At 44.2% G+C, this 13,373-nt stretch overlaps 1 protein-coding gene across 2 annotated transcripts in view; it reads left to right on the forward strand.

Annotated features, from left to right (window-relative positions):
- The window catches only part of PAK5 (p21 (RAC1) activated kinase 5), a 426,783-nt gene that overhangs the window by 410,708 nt on the left and 2,702 nt on the right, over window positions 1–13,373 (forward strand). For both annotated transcript variants that reach the window (XM_027560315.1, XM_027560316.1), the window contains exons 8-9: window positions 9,269–9,394; window positions 11,405–11,539. In XM_027560315.1, coding sequence (XP_027416116.1) covers window positions 9,269–9,394; window positions 11,405–11,539 — 261 coding nt within the window. The remainder of the gene's footprint in view (window positions 1–9,268; window positions 9,395–11,404; window positions 11,540–13,373) is intronic.

The raw sequence follows: 13,373 nt of genomic DNA on the forward strand, positions 1-13,373 counted from the left end.
TAAAACCCCTGGAGACCTTCACAAAAAATTCCTGGGCCCTTGTCTTGAACATTCTGATTCAGTCAGGCTGGGTGCATCTCTGAGAAATCTCCAGCTGATGATATGAGTACCATTGCCTTGTAGGAAGCACCCAGGAACAAAGGACAAAAGCATCCATCTTTCTGCCTTAGCAAAACCTGGAGCAGATGCAGCGGTTCTTTAGAGCCCATACAATTCAAAAACAAGGGTTTTACATTCTGTTTTAAATTTATATTATGGGTAGAGTCTCTTTTGCTCCCCCTCTTGCAAGTTTTTGTGGGGCCCTGATTGGTGTCTCAGACAGTAAAGAATCTGCCTGCATTATAGGACACCCAGGTTTGATCCCTGGGTCAGGAAGATCCCCTGGAGAAGGGCATGGCAACCCACTCCAGTATTCTTGCCTGGAGAATCCCATGGACAGAGAGCCTGGCAGGTTAGAGTCCATGGGGTCCCAAAGAGTTGGACATGACTGAGCGACTAACACTTTCTGACTCCTAGCCGGAATGCACTGATAAGGATAAGAGCTCAGATTTAAGTGGCAGCTTTGTCTGAGTTCTAAGCTCCAGTTCCTTGTCTGGCCCGTGTGGAACCAGCTACATCTCCTGTTTGGGGGTGGGCAACATGCTCACTTCAGTTCTTTTCGTAAGATATACGTGGTTTCCTAAGTACCTGCATTGTACAATCCTATCTAAACTAAGGCTCAGCCTAAAGTCTCTGTGATTTGCTTTTAAGAACTGCCTACAGTGCTTTATTATACTCATTACTTGAATTTTCATTATCTACTTGCAGATTTATTTGGATGAATGTTGTGTGCAATTATGTTCTTTCAGAAAATTGTCTCTTTTATGTACTTGGATGAGTTAAAAAAAAAAAAATCATGCAAAAGCGCTTATACTCCTACAACAGAAGAACAGGACTGGCTTCCGAATGTTGAGTTTCAATTTCTGATCTTACATTTTTCCAAGGAGATAATTATTAGTCTCTCGGGTTTGGTATCTTCTTTTAATGTCTGTGAAAAGAAAACCACACTAGAGATACTGAAATTAAAACTGCCAATACCAGAATGTTGATACATTCACCTCCTTAATCATTCAGGTTTCTTAAATTTACAGGCAAACAAAATATATTGGCAAAATTGTCCCTGCTCTCCTATCTGTGTAATAGAGTTGCAAATTTACTCATGCTTGAGCTTTGGAAATAACTACACACACACACACACACACACAATTATATAGCTTCTCTCTTTCTTACAATTAATTGTGACTTGTTCATAAAGCCCCAGTGGCTATTTTTAAATTCTATTTTAATTCAGTTTATTAAATTTAGTCTGCTTATACAATTTAAACATTGTCTATCAAGTTCAACCACAGTAAGGTTAAACTGATACCTTTCAAACCTGTCTTTCAGATTTGGCTACCACCTGTTCCTTCTTTACACCTCCCACCCCTATCCTCCTCAGAATGGAGACAAATGGGGGTTATGGGACCTCGGGATGAAGGAGACACAATCCATCTTCTCGTGTCTTGATGGTCCCTGCCTTATCGTAACATGCTCTTCTGCTATCTGGGCCAGTGACCAGTGGGACCAGCGTTAACTGGTCCCATCAGCTGCTGGACTTTCCAGGAAGGCTTCTCCGCAATATTTTACACGATATTTGATGTGCATTTGTTTGCCTGGGTCTTAGTTGTAGCACTCAGGATCTTCTATCTTCACTGCAGCCTGAGGTATCCTTTTAAGTTGTAGCACATGGGATGTTTTTCAGTGTAGTGTGTGGGATCTAGTTCCCTGACTAGGGATGGAATCCAGGCCCCCTCCACTGGGAGCGTGTAGTCCTAGCCACTGGGTCACCAGGGAAGTCCCTCTTCCCTCAAGTCTTGAAAGCTATCCTTGGGACTGGCCCTCCTGTCAACCATAGGCTTGTGCTGGGTGCTTCCCCATTCCTTCACTAAGATCTGGAGGAGAGAAGCTTCTAGACCCCTGCACACCACGCAGAGGCCATGATGGAAGCCAGTAGCATTGCCTCAAGTTCATTTCCACCCGCTCTACTGTGCCATCTCTCCACTGAGGCCATGTTGGGCACACCCAAGGCTGGTGTGCAATGGGGTTTCACCACTGTATCTATGCACACATGCTCAGGCACTCAGTTGTTTCTGACTCTTTGTGATCCCATGGCCTGTAGCCCACCAGGCTCCTCCATCCATGGGATTTTCCTGGCAAGAATACTGGAGTGGGTTGCCATTTCCTTCTCCAGGGGAGCATCCCGACCCAGGGATTGAACCCACTTTCACATCTCCTGCATTGGCAAAAGGATTCTTTACCCCTGAGCCACCTTATCTATGTTGTGCTTAATTGCTCAGTTGTGTCCAACTTTTTGCGACCCCATGGACTGTAGCCCACCAGGTTCCTCTATCCGTGGGGATTCTCCAGGCAAGAACATTGGACTGGGTTGCCATGCCCTCCTCCAGGGGATCTTCCCAACTAACCCAGGTCTCCCACATTGCTGGCAATTCTTTACCATCTGAGCCACAAGGGAAGCCCAAGAATACTGGAGTGAGTAACCTATCCCTTCTCCAGGGGATCTTCCTGACCCAGGAATCAAACCAGAGTCTCCTGCATTGCAGGTGGATTCTTTACCAGCTGAGATACTAGGGAAGCCCCTTATCTATAGCTATTGTTAAAATGTTGCAATATTCTCATGCTTGTTGGTTAATAGCCACTGTTTCCATTCACTGGAGTATTATCCCCTTGAGCCCAACCCTGTACCAGGACTCCTTTTGCCTCATTAAAGATGGCGATGGCCTCAGGATAACTCCAGAAATGTGCTCAGCTTAATGTCTAGATGCTGAATGGTCTAGATGAATCTGGTTATTGAATATGTTTACTGTTACCTCTGAACATAGATGCATGTGCCTTCTCTCCCTTGTTTGTGTGGGGGTGTATGCTGCTCAGATATTTTTAAAGCTTGAAGTGGTTAGAAGTGATGTATAACAAAGAACTGGGGCCTGATATAAGTCACTGTTCTTTGTCCTCTTCTGCAAATAATCCTGGGCTAATAGTGATGGGCTATAAGGGTTTTCACTTGTCAAAACTGGAGATGCCTTTTACGATAGGGCAACAAGAATTATGGACCAGTTACCAGGGCCATAGGCCGCTCTCTTTGTTTTTGCCACACCATGTGGCTTGCAGGATCTTAGTTCCCTGAGGAGTGGTTGAACCCAGGCCCCAGCGATGAAAGTGCCAAGTCCTAACCACTGGACTGTGAGTGAATTCCCAGGGCACTCTTCTTTATACCACATGGAAATTACATGATCTGAAGCATCTGAGTATGACTCTTGGTATGCCAAAGCAATTGAGAAAAATCATCTCTCTGTTACACCAGCTTTCTCTAACATTCCCTCTGGAGCAATCCAATTTGAGGGAGTCCCACCCCAAACCACACTCCACAAGTCTTGGCCTGATTGGTGAGAAGATCATAAATAAGGAAATGGAAAAAGAAAAAAAAAACACATTAATAATTTCCAAAACATTACCTCCATTTCATCTGTGTTACAGCTTTGATTCTAGAAGCAGTTGTCTTTGGTAAGTCAGTGATGATTTTACAAGGAAAAACAATGTATCTTTGTCATGTAATCTCCTGTCTCATGTATGTGTGTATATTGTATATGCACAATCCTGTCCGACTCTTGCAAGTCTTTGAACTGTAGCCCTCTAGGCTCTGCTGTCCATGGGACTTTCCAGATAAGAATACTGAAGTGGGTTGCCATTTCCTCCTCCAGGGGATCTTCCCAACCCAGGGATCAAATCCACGTCTCCTGTGTCTCTCTCCTGCATTGCAGGCAGATTCTTTACCCACTCAGCCATTGGGGAAGCCATATTCTGTATATAAAAACTCATATATGTGTCAATATCAAAGAAAGTCGATCTAATAGCATGCATTTTGTTGAGTACCTACTGCTTTCCCAGATCTTAACAAATGCAGTATGGCTTCACAATTAAAAGACAGATCTATTGCCCCTGAGCAATGTCATTCCTAGCTGGAGTGACAATATCAGCATCGGGAACAGTTCAAAGGTAAATGAGTGCTGCTGCTGCTGCTGCTGCTAACGGAGACGGCGACGGTGCCCGCTCCAGTGCTCCTGCCTGGAGAACCCCAGGGAGGGGGAGCCTGGAGGGCTGCAGTCCACGGGGTCGCGAAGACTCGGACACGACTGAGCGACTTCACGTTCACTTTTCACTTTCATGCATTGGAGAAGGCGACGGCACCCACTCCAGTGCTCCTGCCTGGAGAATCCCAGGGAGGGGGAGCCTGGAGGGCTGCAGTCCATGGGGTCGAGAAGAGTCGGACACGACTGAGCGACTTCACGTTCACTTTTCACTTTCATGCATTGGAGAAGGCGATGGCGCCCACTGCAGTGCTCTCACCTGGAGAACCCCAGGGAGGGAGGGGCCTGGAGGGCTGCAGTCCATGGGGTCGAGAAGAGTCGGACACGACTGAGCGGCTTCACGTTCACTTTTCACTTTCATGCATTGGAGAAGGCGATGGCGCCCACTCCAGTGCTCCTGCCTGGAGAATCCCAGGGACGGGGGAGCCTGGTGGGCTGCGGTCTATGGGGTTGTGCAGAGTCAGACACGACTGAAGCGACATAGCAGCAGCAGCAGCTGCTGCTGCTAAGTCACTTCAGTCGTGTCTGCTGCTGCTGCTGCTGCTGCTGCTATGTCACTTCAGTCGTATCCGACTCTTAGCGACCCCATGGACTGCAGCCTACCAGGCTCCTCCGTCCATGGGATTTTCCAGGCAAGAGTACTGGAGTGGGGTGCTAAATTCTCACAAATTTGGAGATCAGATCAATAAGGGCTCCTAAGAAAAATTCTAGAGAAAGTGAGAAGTGATCAGGGCCTTGAGGTATGCTTAAGTATTGAATATGCTTTTCCACTAAGTTTAGGAAAAAGGCAAAGATGTCCCCGTTCACCATTCTTTTTCAACAGCATACTGGAAGCACTAGCTGATGCAATAAAATAAGGAAAGGGATAACAGGTATACAGATTGAGAAAGAAGAAATTAAAACTCTCTTTGATCATAGATGACATGATCACCTATGTAGAAAATCTGAAAGAATCAACAAGAAAAACTAGAACTAATAAGTGATGATAATAAGGTTGCAGGATAGGAAGGACTCAGTACTGTCAAGATGTTCTTTCCAGCCTGACCCATAAATTCAATATAATCTTCAGTCAAAGTCTCAGTGAGTTGTTTTGTAGGTATTGACATATTGATTCGAAAGTTTATCAGTTCAGTTCATTTGCTCAGTCATGTCCAACTCTTTGCAACCCCATGGACTGTAGCACATCAGGCTTCCCTGTCTGTCATCAGACCAATAAAACAGACTAGACAGCCCAGGAATAGACCCACATAAACAGAGTCAACTAACCTTTGACGAGGGCGTAAAGGCAGCACAGGACGTCCTAGGTGGCGCTACTGTCAAAGAACACGCCTGGCAATAAAGGCGATGCCTGAGATGTGGGTGCGACCTCTGAGTCGGGAAGATCTCCTGGGGAAGGGCATGGTGAACCACTCCAGTATTCTTTCCTGAGGAATCCTATGGACAGAGGAGCCTAGCAGGGTCACAGTCCATAGGGCCACAAAGAGTTGGACACGACTGAAGACAATGGAGCAAAGACTGTCTTTTCAACAAATGGTACTGGAACAACTGGATATCCACATGCTCAAAAAATAAATCTAGACATGGATCTTACACCCTTCACAAGAATTAACTCTATGTAGAAGCATACACTGGATGGATGTGTAGTTTTAGAATGAAGGAGAGAAATCTGCATTAAGCCTGGGAGGGGAAAAAAAGTATCTAGCAAAAGCATATAAAAAGAGAAGAGGTGAGCACTGGGACCTGAACTCCAGGAAGCCCCAGTATTAAGGTGTGGGCAGCAGAGACAGAGCCAGAAAAAAAGACCGAAAACAGTTCAGAGATGTATAAAGAGAATCAAGGGAGAATGTGTACCTTAGAGACCATACTTTTGATTTATGGCAATTTTCACTTCAAATGACCACTCTGAACCATTGCCAAAAAATGCCTGAAGCATTTTTTTAATGCATTCCATTATCACCAGTAATCCTAAGTAGCAATCCTCTCCAATCAGATCAGATCATCATGAGCAGGAATCAGGCCTTGCAGAAATAAACTGAATCCTGGTCACCTGGAATATATAACCTGTCGGGTTTCCTAATGGTGCAGTGTGTTCTTAAGAGTATTCTTAAAAGTTCTGGGCAAGAAATCTCAGGGTTTTCTTTTTTGATGACCTCTAAAATAAACAACATATGTGCATGCACAATGGGTAATTAAATTGAACACTTTGAACTCCTAATAACTAATTGTTAACACCCAGTTTCTATGCCCATATTTCCATTGGCAACTTGAGTTATCCTGAGAGAGGAGGAAAAGCAAAAGAAAAGGGGAGCCTATGCCTACAGTGGTTTCCCAGCATACTTTACAAATGGGGTCTTGTAATAATTCAAACATAGAAATGAGGTTGGTTATTTGAATCATCTCAAGGTACTTAGAAATCCAAATGTGTTCAGTGGGAAAAAACCTAAACTGTAGCAGTTTGTACAAAACTTGCTTTATGACTAGCAGTTTATTTGCACTAAAGCATCATCAGTTCAGTTCAGTCTCTCAGTCGTGTCCAATTCTTTGCGACCCTATGAATTGCAGCATGCCAGGCCTCCCTGCCCATCAACAACTCCCGGAGTTCACCCAAACTCATGTCCATTGAGTCGGTGATGCCATCCAGCCATCTCATCTTCTGTAGTCCCCTTCTCCTCCTGCCCCCAACCCATCCCAGCATCAGAGTCTTTTCCAATGAGTCAACTCTTCACATGAGGTGGCCAAAGTATTGGAGTTTCAGCTTTAGCATCAATCCTTCCAAAGAAATCCCAGGACTGATCTCCTTCAGAATGGACTGGTTGGATCTCCTTGCAGTCCAAGGGACTCTCAAGAGTCTTCTCCAACACCACAGTTCAAAAGCATCAATTCTTTGGCACTCAGCTTTCTTCACACTCCAACTCTCACTTCTATACATGACCACTGGAAAAACCATAGCCTTGACTAGACGGACCTTTGTTGGCATAGTAATGTCTGTGCTTTTCAATATGCTATCTAGGTTGGTCATAACTTTCCTTCCAAGGAGTAAGCGTCTTTTAATTTCATGGCTGCAATCACCATCTGCAGTGATTTTGGAGACCAGAAAAGTAAAGTCTGACACTGTTTCCCCATCTATTTGCCATGAAGTGATGGGACCAGATGCCATGATCTTCGTCTTCTGAATGTTGAGCTTTAAGCCAACTTTTTCACTCTCCACTTTCACTTTCATCAAGAGGCTTTTGAGTTCCCCTTCACTTTCTGCCATAAGGGTGGTGTCATCTGAGGTTATTGATATTTCTCCTGGCAATCTTGATTCCAGCTTGTGCTTCTTCCAGCCCAGTGTTTCTCATGATGCACTCTGCATGTAAGTCAAATAAGTAGGGTGACAATATACAGCCTAGACGTACTCCTTTTCTTATTTGGAACCAGTCTGTTGTTCCATGTCCAGTTCTAACTGCTGCTTCCTGACCTGCATATAGGTTTCTCAAGAGGCAGGTCAGGTGGTCTGGTATTCCCATCTCTTTCAGAATTTTCCACAGTTTATTGTGATCCACACAGTCAAAGGCTTTGGCGTAGTCAATGAAGCAGAAGTAGATGTTTTTCTGGAACTCTCTTGCTTTTTCAATGATCCAGCGGATGCTGGCAATTTGATCTCTGGTTCCCCTGCCTTTTCTAAAACCAGCTTGAACATCTAGAAGTTCACAGTTCACGTATTGCTGAAGCCTGGCTTGGAGAATTTTGAGCATTACTTTACTAGTGTGTGAGATGAGTGCAATTGTGCAGTAGTTTGAGCATTCTTTGGCATTGCCTTTCTTTGGGATTGGAATGAAAACTGACCTTTTCCAGTCCTGCGGCCACTGCTGAGTTTTCCAAATGTGCTGGCATATTGAGTGCAGCACTTTCACAGCATCATCTTTCAGGATTTGGAATAGCTCAACTGGAATTCCATCACCTGCACTAGCTTTGTTTGTAGTGACACTTTCTAAGGCCCACTTGACTTCACATTCCTGGATGTCTGGCTCTAGGTGAGTAATCACACCATCGTGATTATCTTGGCTGTGAAGCTCTTTTTTGTACAGTTCTTCTGTGTATTCTTGCCACCTCTTCTTAATATCTTCTGTTTCTGTTAGGTCCATACCATTTCTGTCCTTTATCGAGCCCATCTTTGCATGAAATGTTCCCTTGGTATCTCTAATGTTCTTGAAGTGATGTCTAGTCTTTCCCATTCTGTTGTTTTCCGCTATTTCTTTGCGTTGATCACTAAGGAAGGCTTTTTTATCTCTCCTACATTAAATGGAAGTAGTGGCCTTGAATTTTGATGAGTTTCTTGTTTTGGGTGTATTATATTATTTCATGATTGTATAAAAAGATAGCAGTAGCTCAACATTTGAAAGTCAGTCCTGGTGGGGCCATGAGAGTTATTTTCATTAAAATGGGTTGTGCTTTTCCAATGAAAGGGTCTGAGAGCCCCTTCTCTGATATATCCAAGACCTGTGAAGGATAAGATGATTTTGCTTTGAAGCTGAAACTTGTGTTATATTTCTACATTTTGAAGCCAGTATATTTTTATGATTTATTTTATTGAAGTATAGTTGATTTACAATGTTGCCTTAATTTCTGTTATTCAACAAAGTGGTTCAATTGTACATGTGTGTATATACATGTGTGTATATACGTGTGTGTATATACATGTGTGTACATATATGTGTGTATATATATTCTTTTTCATATTCTCTTCCATTGTGGTTTGTCACGATACTGAGTACAGGTCCCTGTGCTACACAGCAGGACCTTGCTGTTTGTCCATCTTATACACGCCCTTTGCATCTGCTGATCCCAGCCCCCCATCTGCCCATCCTCCCCTCCCTGGCAACCACAACTCCCTTCTCTTTGTCTGAGTCTGTTTCTTTTTCATAGATAAGTTCATTTGTATCGTTTGTTCTAGGTTCCACATATAAGTGATACCATACGGTATTTGTCTCTGTCTTTCTGACTTACTTCATTAGTATGAAAATCTCTAGGTCCCTCTATCTTGCCCCAATTGTTGAAGCCAGTATTTTTCAATGGTTAGTTTGTTGCATTCCTTTCCTTTTCAGATCAAGCTGTCTGACTTTGGTTTCTGTGCTCAAGTTTCCAAAGAGGTGCCAAAGAGGAAATCCTTGGTTGGTACACCCTACTGGATGGCACCCGAGGTGATTTCTAGGCTGCCATATGGGACAGAGGTAAGGAGGTGATGGTTGTTGCTGGGGAGTGGGCAGGGCCTGGCTGAGATGCAAGGGTTCTGAGCTCATTAATGACCCCAGGAGACCAGCTTGATGACTTTTAACTCCACATTCGATTGCCATTCACTAGGCTTTTCACAGAGCAAGTTGTGGCAGAAGAGAGTCTGTCCACCCTTGGGGTGTCACGACAGCATTGATCGAACAGTATGCATAGGTCCCAAATGGGCAGTGGGGAAGAGGCACTCCACTCTCATCTAACCCCCAGGGCCAGTGCAACCTGAAAAGTGGCTGGAGACTCACAGACGAGCAGGTGTGTTCAGAGGATACAGGGCCAGAGAAAGCTCCACAGATTGGGGTGAATATTTGGGTGAGAAATAATGTTTTCCCATTGGAAAAAATTATATATGAATATTGAAACATATTTTAAAATATGGCACAATTTCTGTTTGTTCTGGAAAGGAAATAACCTCTCATAATCTATTTTGGTTGTTACTGACTTTTAAATTTTAAAAAATTGTCTTTTTTTACTGAATTATTCTTTAAATCCTACAATTTACAACTTTCAAAAAATTTCACACACATGATTCCATACAATCCCATAGTAACCTTCTGGGTTTTTTTAATTCTCCTGTCCCCTTATTGCCCCTCCCTCCTTCCCTCTTCCCACTTGTAACCATAAGTTTGTTCTCTATTAGTCTGGTTCTTTTTTGTTTTATTCACTGGTTTGTTGCATTTTTTAGATTCCACACATAAGTGATGTCATACATTTTTTAGATTCCACACATATTTGTCTTTCTCTATCTGACTTTCTTCACTTAACATAATACCTTCCAAGTCCATCTGTGTTATTGCAAATGGAAGCATTTCATTCCTTTTTATGACTAATATTCCATTGTATGTATACCCCGTCTTTTTGTATCCATGCATCTGTTGATGGACACTTGAGTTGCTCCCATACCTGCTCCTACTGTATTAAGGGACAAGGTTTGGATACATAAAATGAGGGGCAGAAGTGGAGGAGGGCTCTCGGGGGAGGGAACGGTGTAAATAAAGCTCTGAGACACGCACACACAAGGGAGGCAAGGAGCACGTTCGCCTGGGCACGGCGTTTCCGCACACCGTGGTGCGGGAGACAGTCTTAGAGTGGGGAGCAGAGGCAGGGTCGTGCACCAGTGAGCGGAGGACAGCGGCCGGACTGCCGGCGGACTCTCCTTCCCTGGTGTGCTGCCCTTGGATAAGTATGCCTCTTGCTTATGTCACCGTGGTCCCGAGAGCATCAGCTCTCAGTGGAGGTCACTTCTGGGCGAGAGCAGGAATGCAGCTCACCGATAAGAGGTGTAATGAGGGAGGAGGGAGCCGCCAGGGCCCGGGAATTTATAGCAGCTCTGGCACCTCATTGCCCTGACTTCCCATTCTTTAACCAGGAAGGATTGCTTGTCATCTCTTTCTTTCCTTTCCTCCAGTCCTGACAATGGTTTTACAGAATACAGTTTTGTGTACACTGCTTCAGAGTGATAAAACACAAAGGGAAAAACCTAAATACGGCAGCAAATAACTTAAAAAATCAACTTAATAAAAGAATCAGAATATATTGTGTTGTGCAGTGTAGCTCTTTGGAGTTTGTTATGAATATGCCAAAAACTTTTCTTATTTTTTTCTGGTTTAAATGTAATTTTCTTCTCTGTTTGTAACATAAAACTTTGAATGGCTTTCTCATCTGACCTGATAAAAAACAGGATTTTTTTAAAGGTTCTGAACTTCAGAGTAGTAAGACATTCACATGTACCTAACTGTCAGAATCTTCACTGAAGTTGCCTTTAAAAAGCAGGCGAAGACCAGTAGCAAACACTTGGTCACTCAACCGTTCAGCCGATAAATCTGAATTGTAGATTTTGAGAAGTTACAAATACCGTATGAATTTATGAATGAGTATGAATCTACTGGGTTCCCTGGCCATACTCAACCTTTCAGAAAGTTCTCTTTGCCTGAGATAATCACTGTGCCTAACAGGTGGACATCTGGTCCCTTGGGATCATGGTGATCGAGATGATTGATGGTGAGCCCCCCTACTTCAACGAGCCCCCCCTCCAGGCCATGCGGCGGATCCGGGACAGTTTACCTCCAAGAGTGAAGGACCTCCACAAGGTGAGAAGCAATATCCATTGCTGAAATTCCATATTGTTCTTTGATTTTTCCTTCTCTCTGAAATGTTAAAGACTGGCATATCACATCTGGGAGTAGATCCTGATTTCTAGGCATGGACCTTGTTTAGTTTTTTTAATTTACTTTTTAGTCACTTCTAAGTGCTCTATTAGCTTCTGCTGTACAGCATCACAAATCAGCTGTAAGTGTACATGTATCCTCTTCCTCTTGATCCTCCCTCCCACCCCCCACTCACCCTGCCAGGTCGTCACCGAGCACCAGGCTGAGCTCTCTGTGCTGCAGTAGCTTCTCGTAGCTGCCTGTTATGGAATTAGAGTTGTTGAGTTCAGATCTCTGCTCTTCTTGTTCACTCCCTTGGGCAAGTGAGTTTGCCCCTCCCTCTCTGAAGCTCCTCTGTGAAAGTGGGCACATGAGCTCCTCTCCCATGGGTGGTTGCCTCTCAGCACTTCTGCACTGGGAATTTAAGGCACGCTGGGGGTGTTCTAATGACCAGGACATCCCAGCTTAAAGCCCCACATTTCCTGACTCTCAGAGGGGTTGCATTCTAGTTGGGGAAGCAGATAACAAACTACACACAATGGATGATCAAAATAATTTTAGAGAGTAGTACATGCCAGGAAATGAATAAAACGCTGTGAGGTGATTGAGGCGGGCAGAAAGGAATTGGGAGATAGTTTTGGCTGAGTGTTGAAGGGAGTCCTGTCAAGGGACTGGAGCCTGATTGGCAAAAAGGAGCAAGTCATGCAAAGATCTGGGATAAAAACATCCCAGGTGTAGGGAGGAGCAGTTTGAAGACCCTCAGCCAGGGCAAAGTGAGCAAGGTGAAGGATGAGGCATGTCAGAGGGTGGACAGGGGCTAGATAGTACAGGGCAGTGAGCAACATGGTGAGGGAACCAGCGAGGGTCTTTCCTGGTTTCCAGGCGTCATCAAGCAGAGCCAAGCTCAGAAAAAAATGATGCTAAGTCAACAAACCACCACTATGCAGCCACCAGTGGGGCTGGGCTTGCTGAGAGAGCTGTTTCCACAGATTAGCACTAAAAATACCGACCATCCCACTACCCCCCAGATACTAAGAGGGAGAGAATTGTTTGTGACAGCATCCCCTCTCCCCTCATCCCTACACCTTAGGGAAGAGGCCCTGGAGAATCACTCATGTAGGCTGGGTGGACCTGCAACAAAGTGGGGAAGCTGCTTGAATTGAACAAAAGCGTGAAAATTTTACAACATTGGACAGTTTAAATAATGTGCTCTGCTCAATAGTGTCTGACTCTTTGTGACCCCCTGGATTGTAGCCCACCAGGCTCTTCTGTTCATGGGATTTCCCAGGCAAGAATACTGGAGTGGGTTGCCATACCCTCCTCCAGGGGACCTTCTTAACCCAGGGAACCTGGGTAGGAGTATGGAATATATAGGTGTGTGGGTATATGTGTGTGTGTGTGTGTGCATGCGTGTGTTTGTGTGTGTTTTAAAGAATTACTGTAAAACATATGCTTTTTATGTACTTGAATGTACATGAGATATACTGCAAAAAAGTAAATTAAAAGAAACTAAAGGACAAATGCTATCTGTTGTCACATTCCTTAGGGAAATTTGTTTCTCTTCAAGAAAGGAATTCCAGGAACTTCCCTGGCAGTCCAGTGGTTAAGACTTCCCTTCCAATGCAGGGGTTGTGGGTTTGATCCCTGACCTGTGAGCTAAGATCCTATAAGCCTTGAGGCCAGAAAAATAAAAAAGCATAAGGCAGAAGCAATATTGTAACCAATTCAATAAAGACTTGAAAACTGGTCCACATTAAAAAAAGTCTTAAAAAAAAAA

Source organism: Bos indicus x Bos taurus, chromosome 13 (assembly GCF_003369695.1).
Source record: "Bos indicus x Bos taurus breed Angus x Brahman F1 hybrid chromosome 13, Bos_hybrid_MaternalHap_v2.0, whole genome shotgun sequence".
Classification (NCBI taxonomy): Eukaryota; Metazoa; Chordata; class Mammalia; order Artiodactyla; family Bovidae; genus Bos; species Bos indicus x Bos taurus.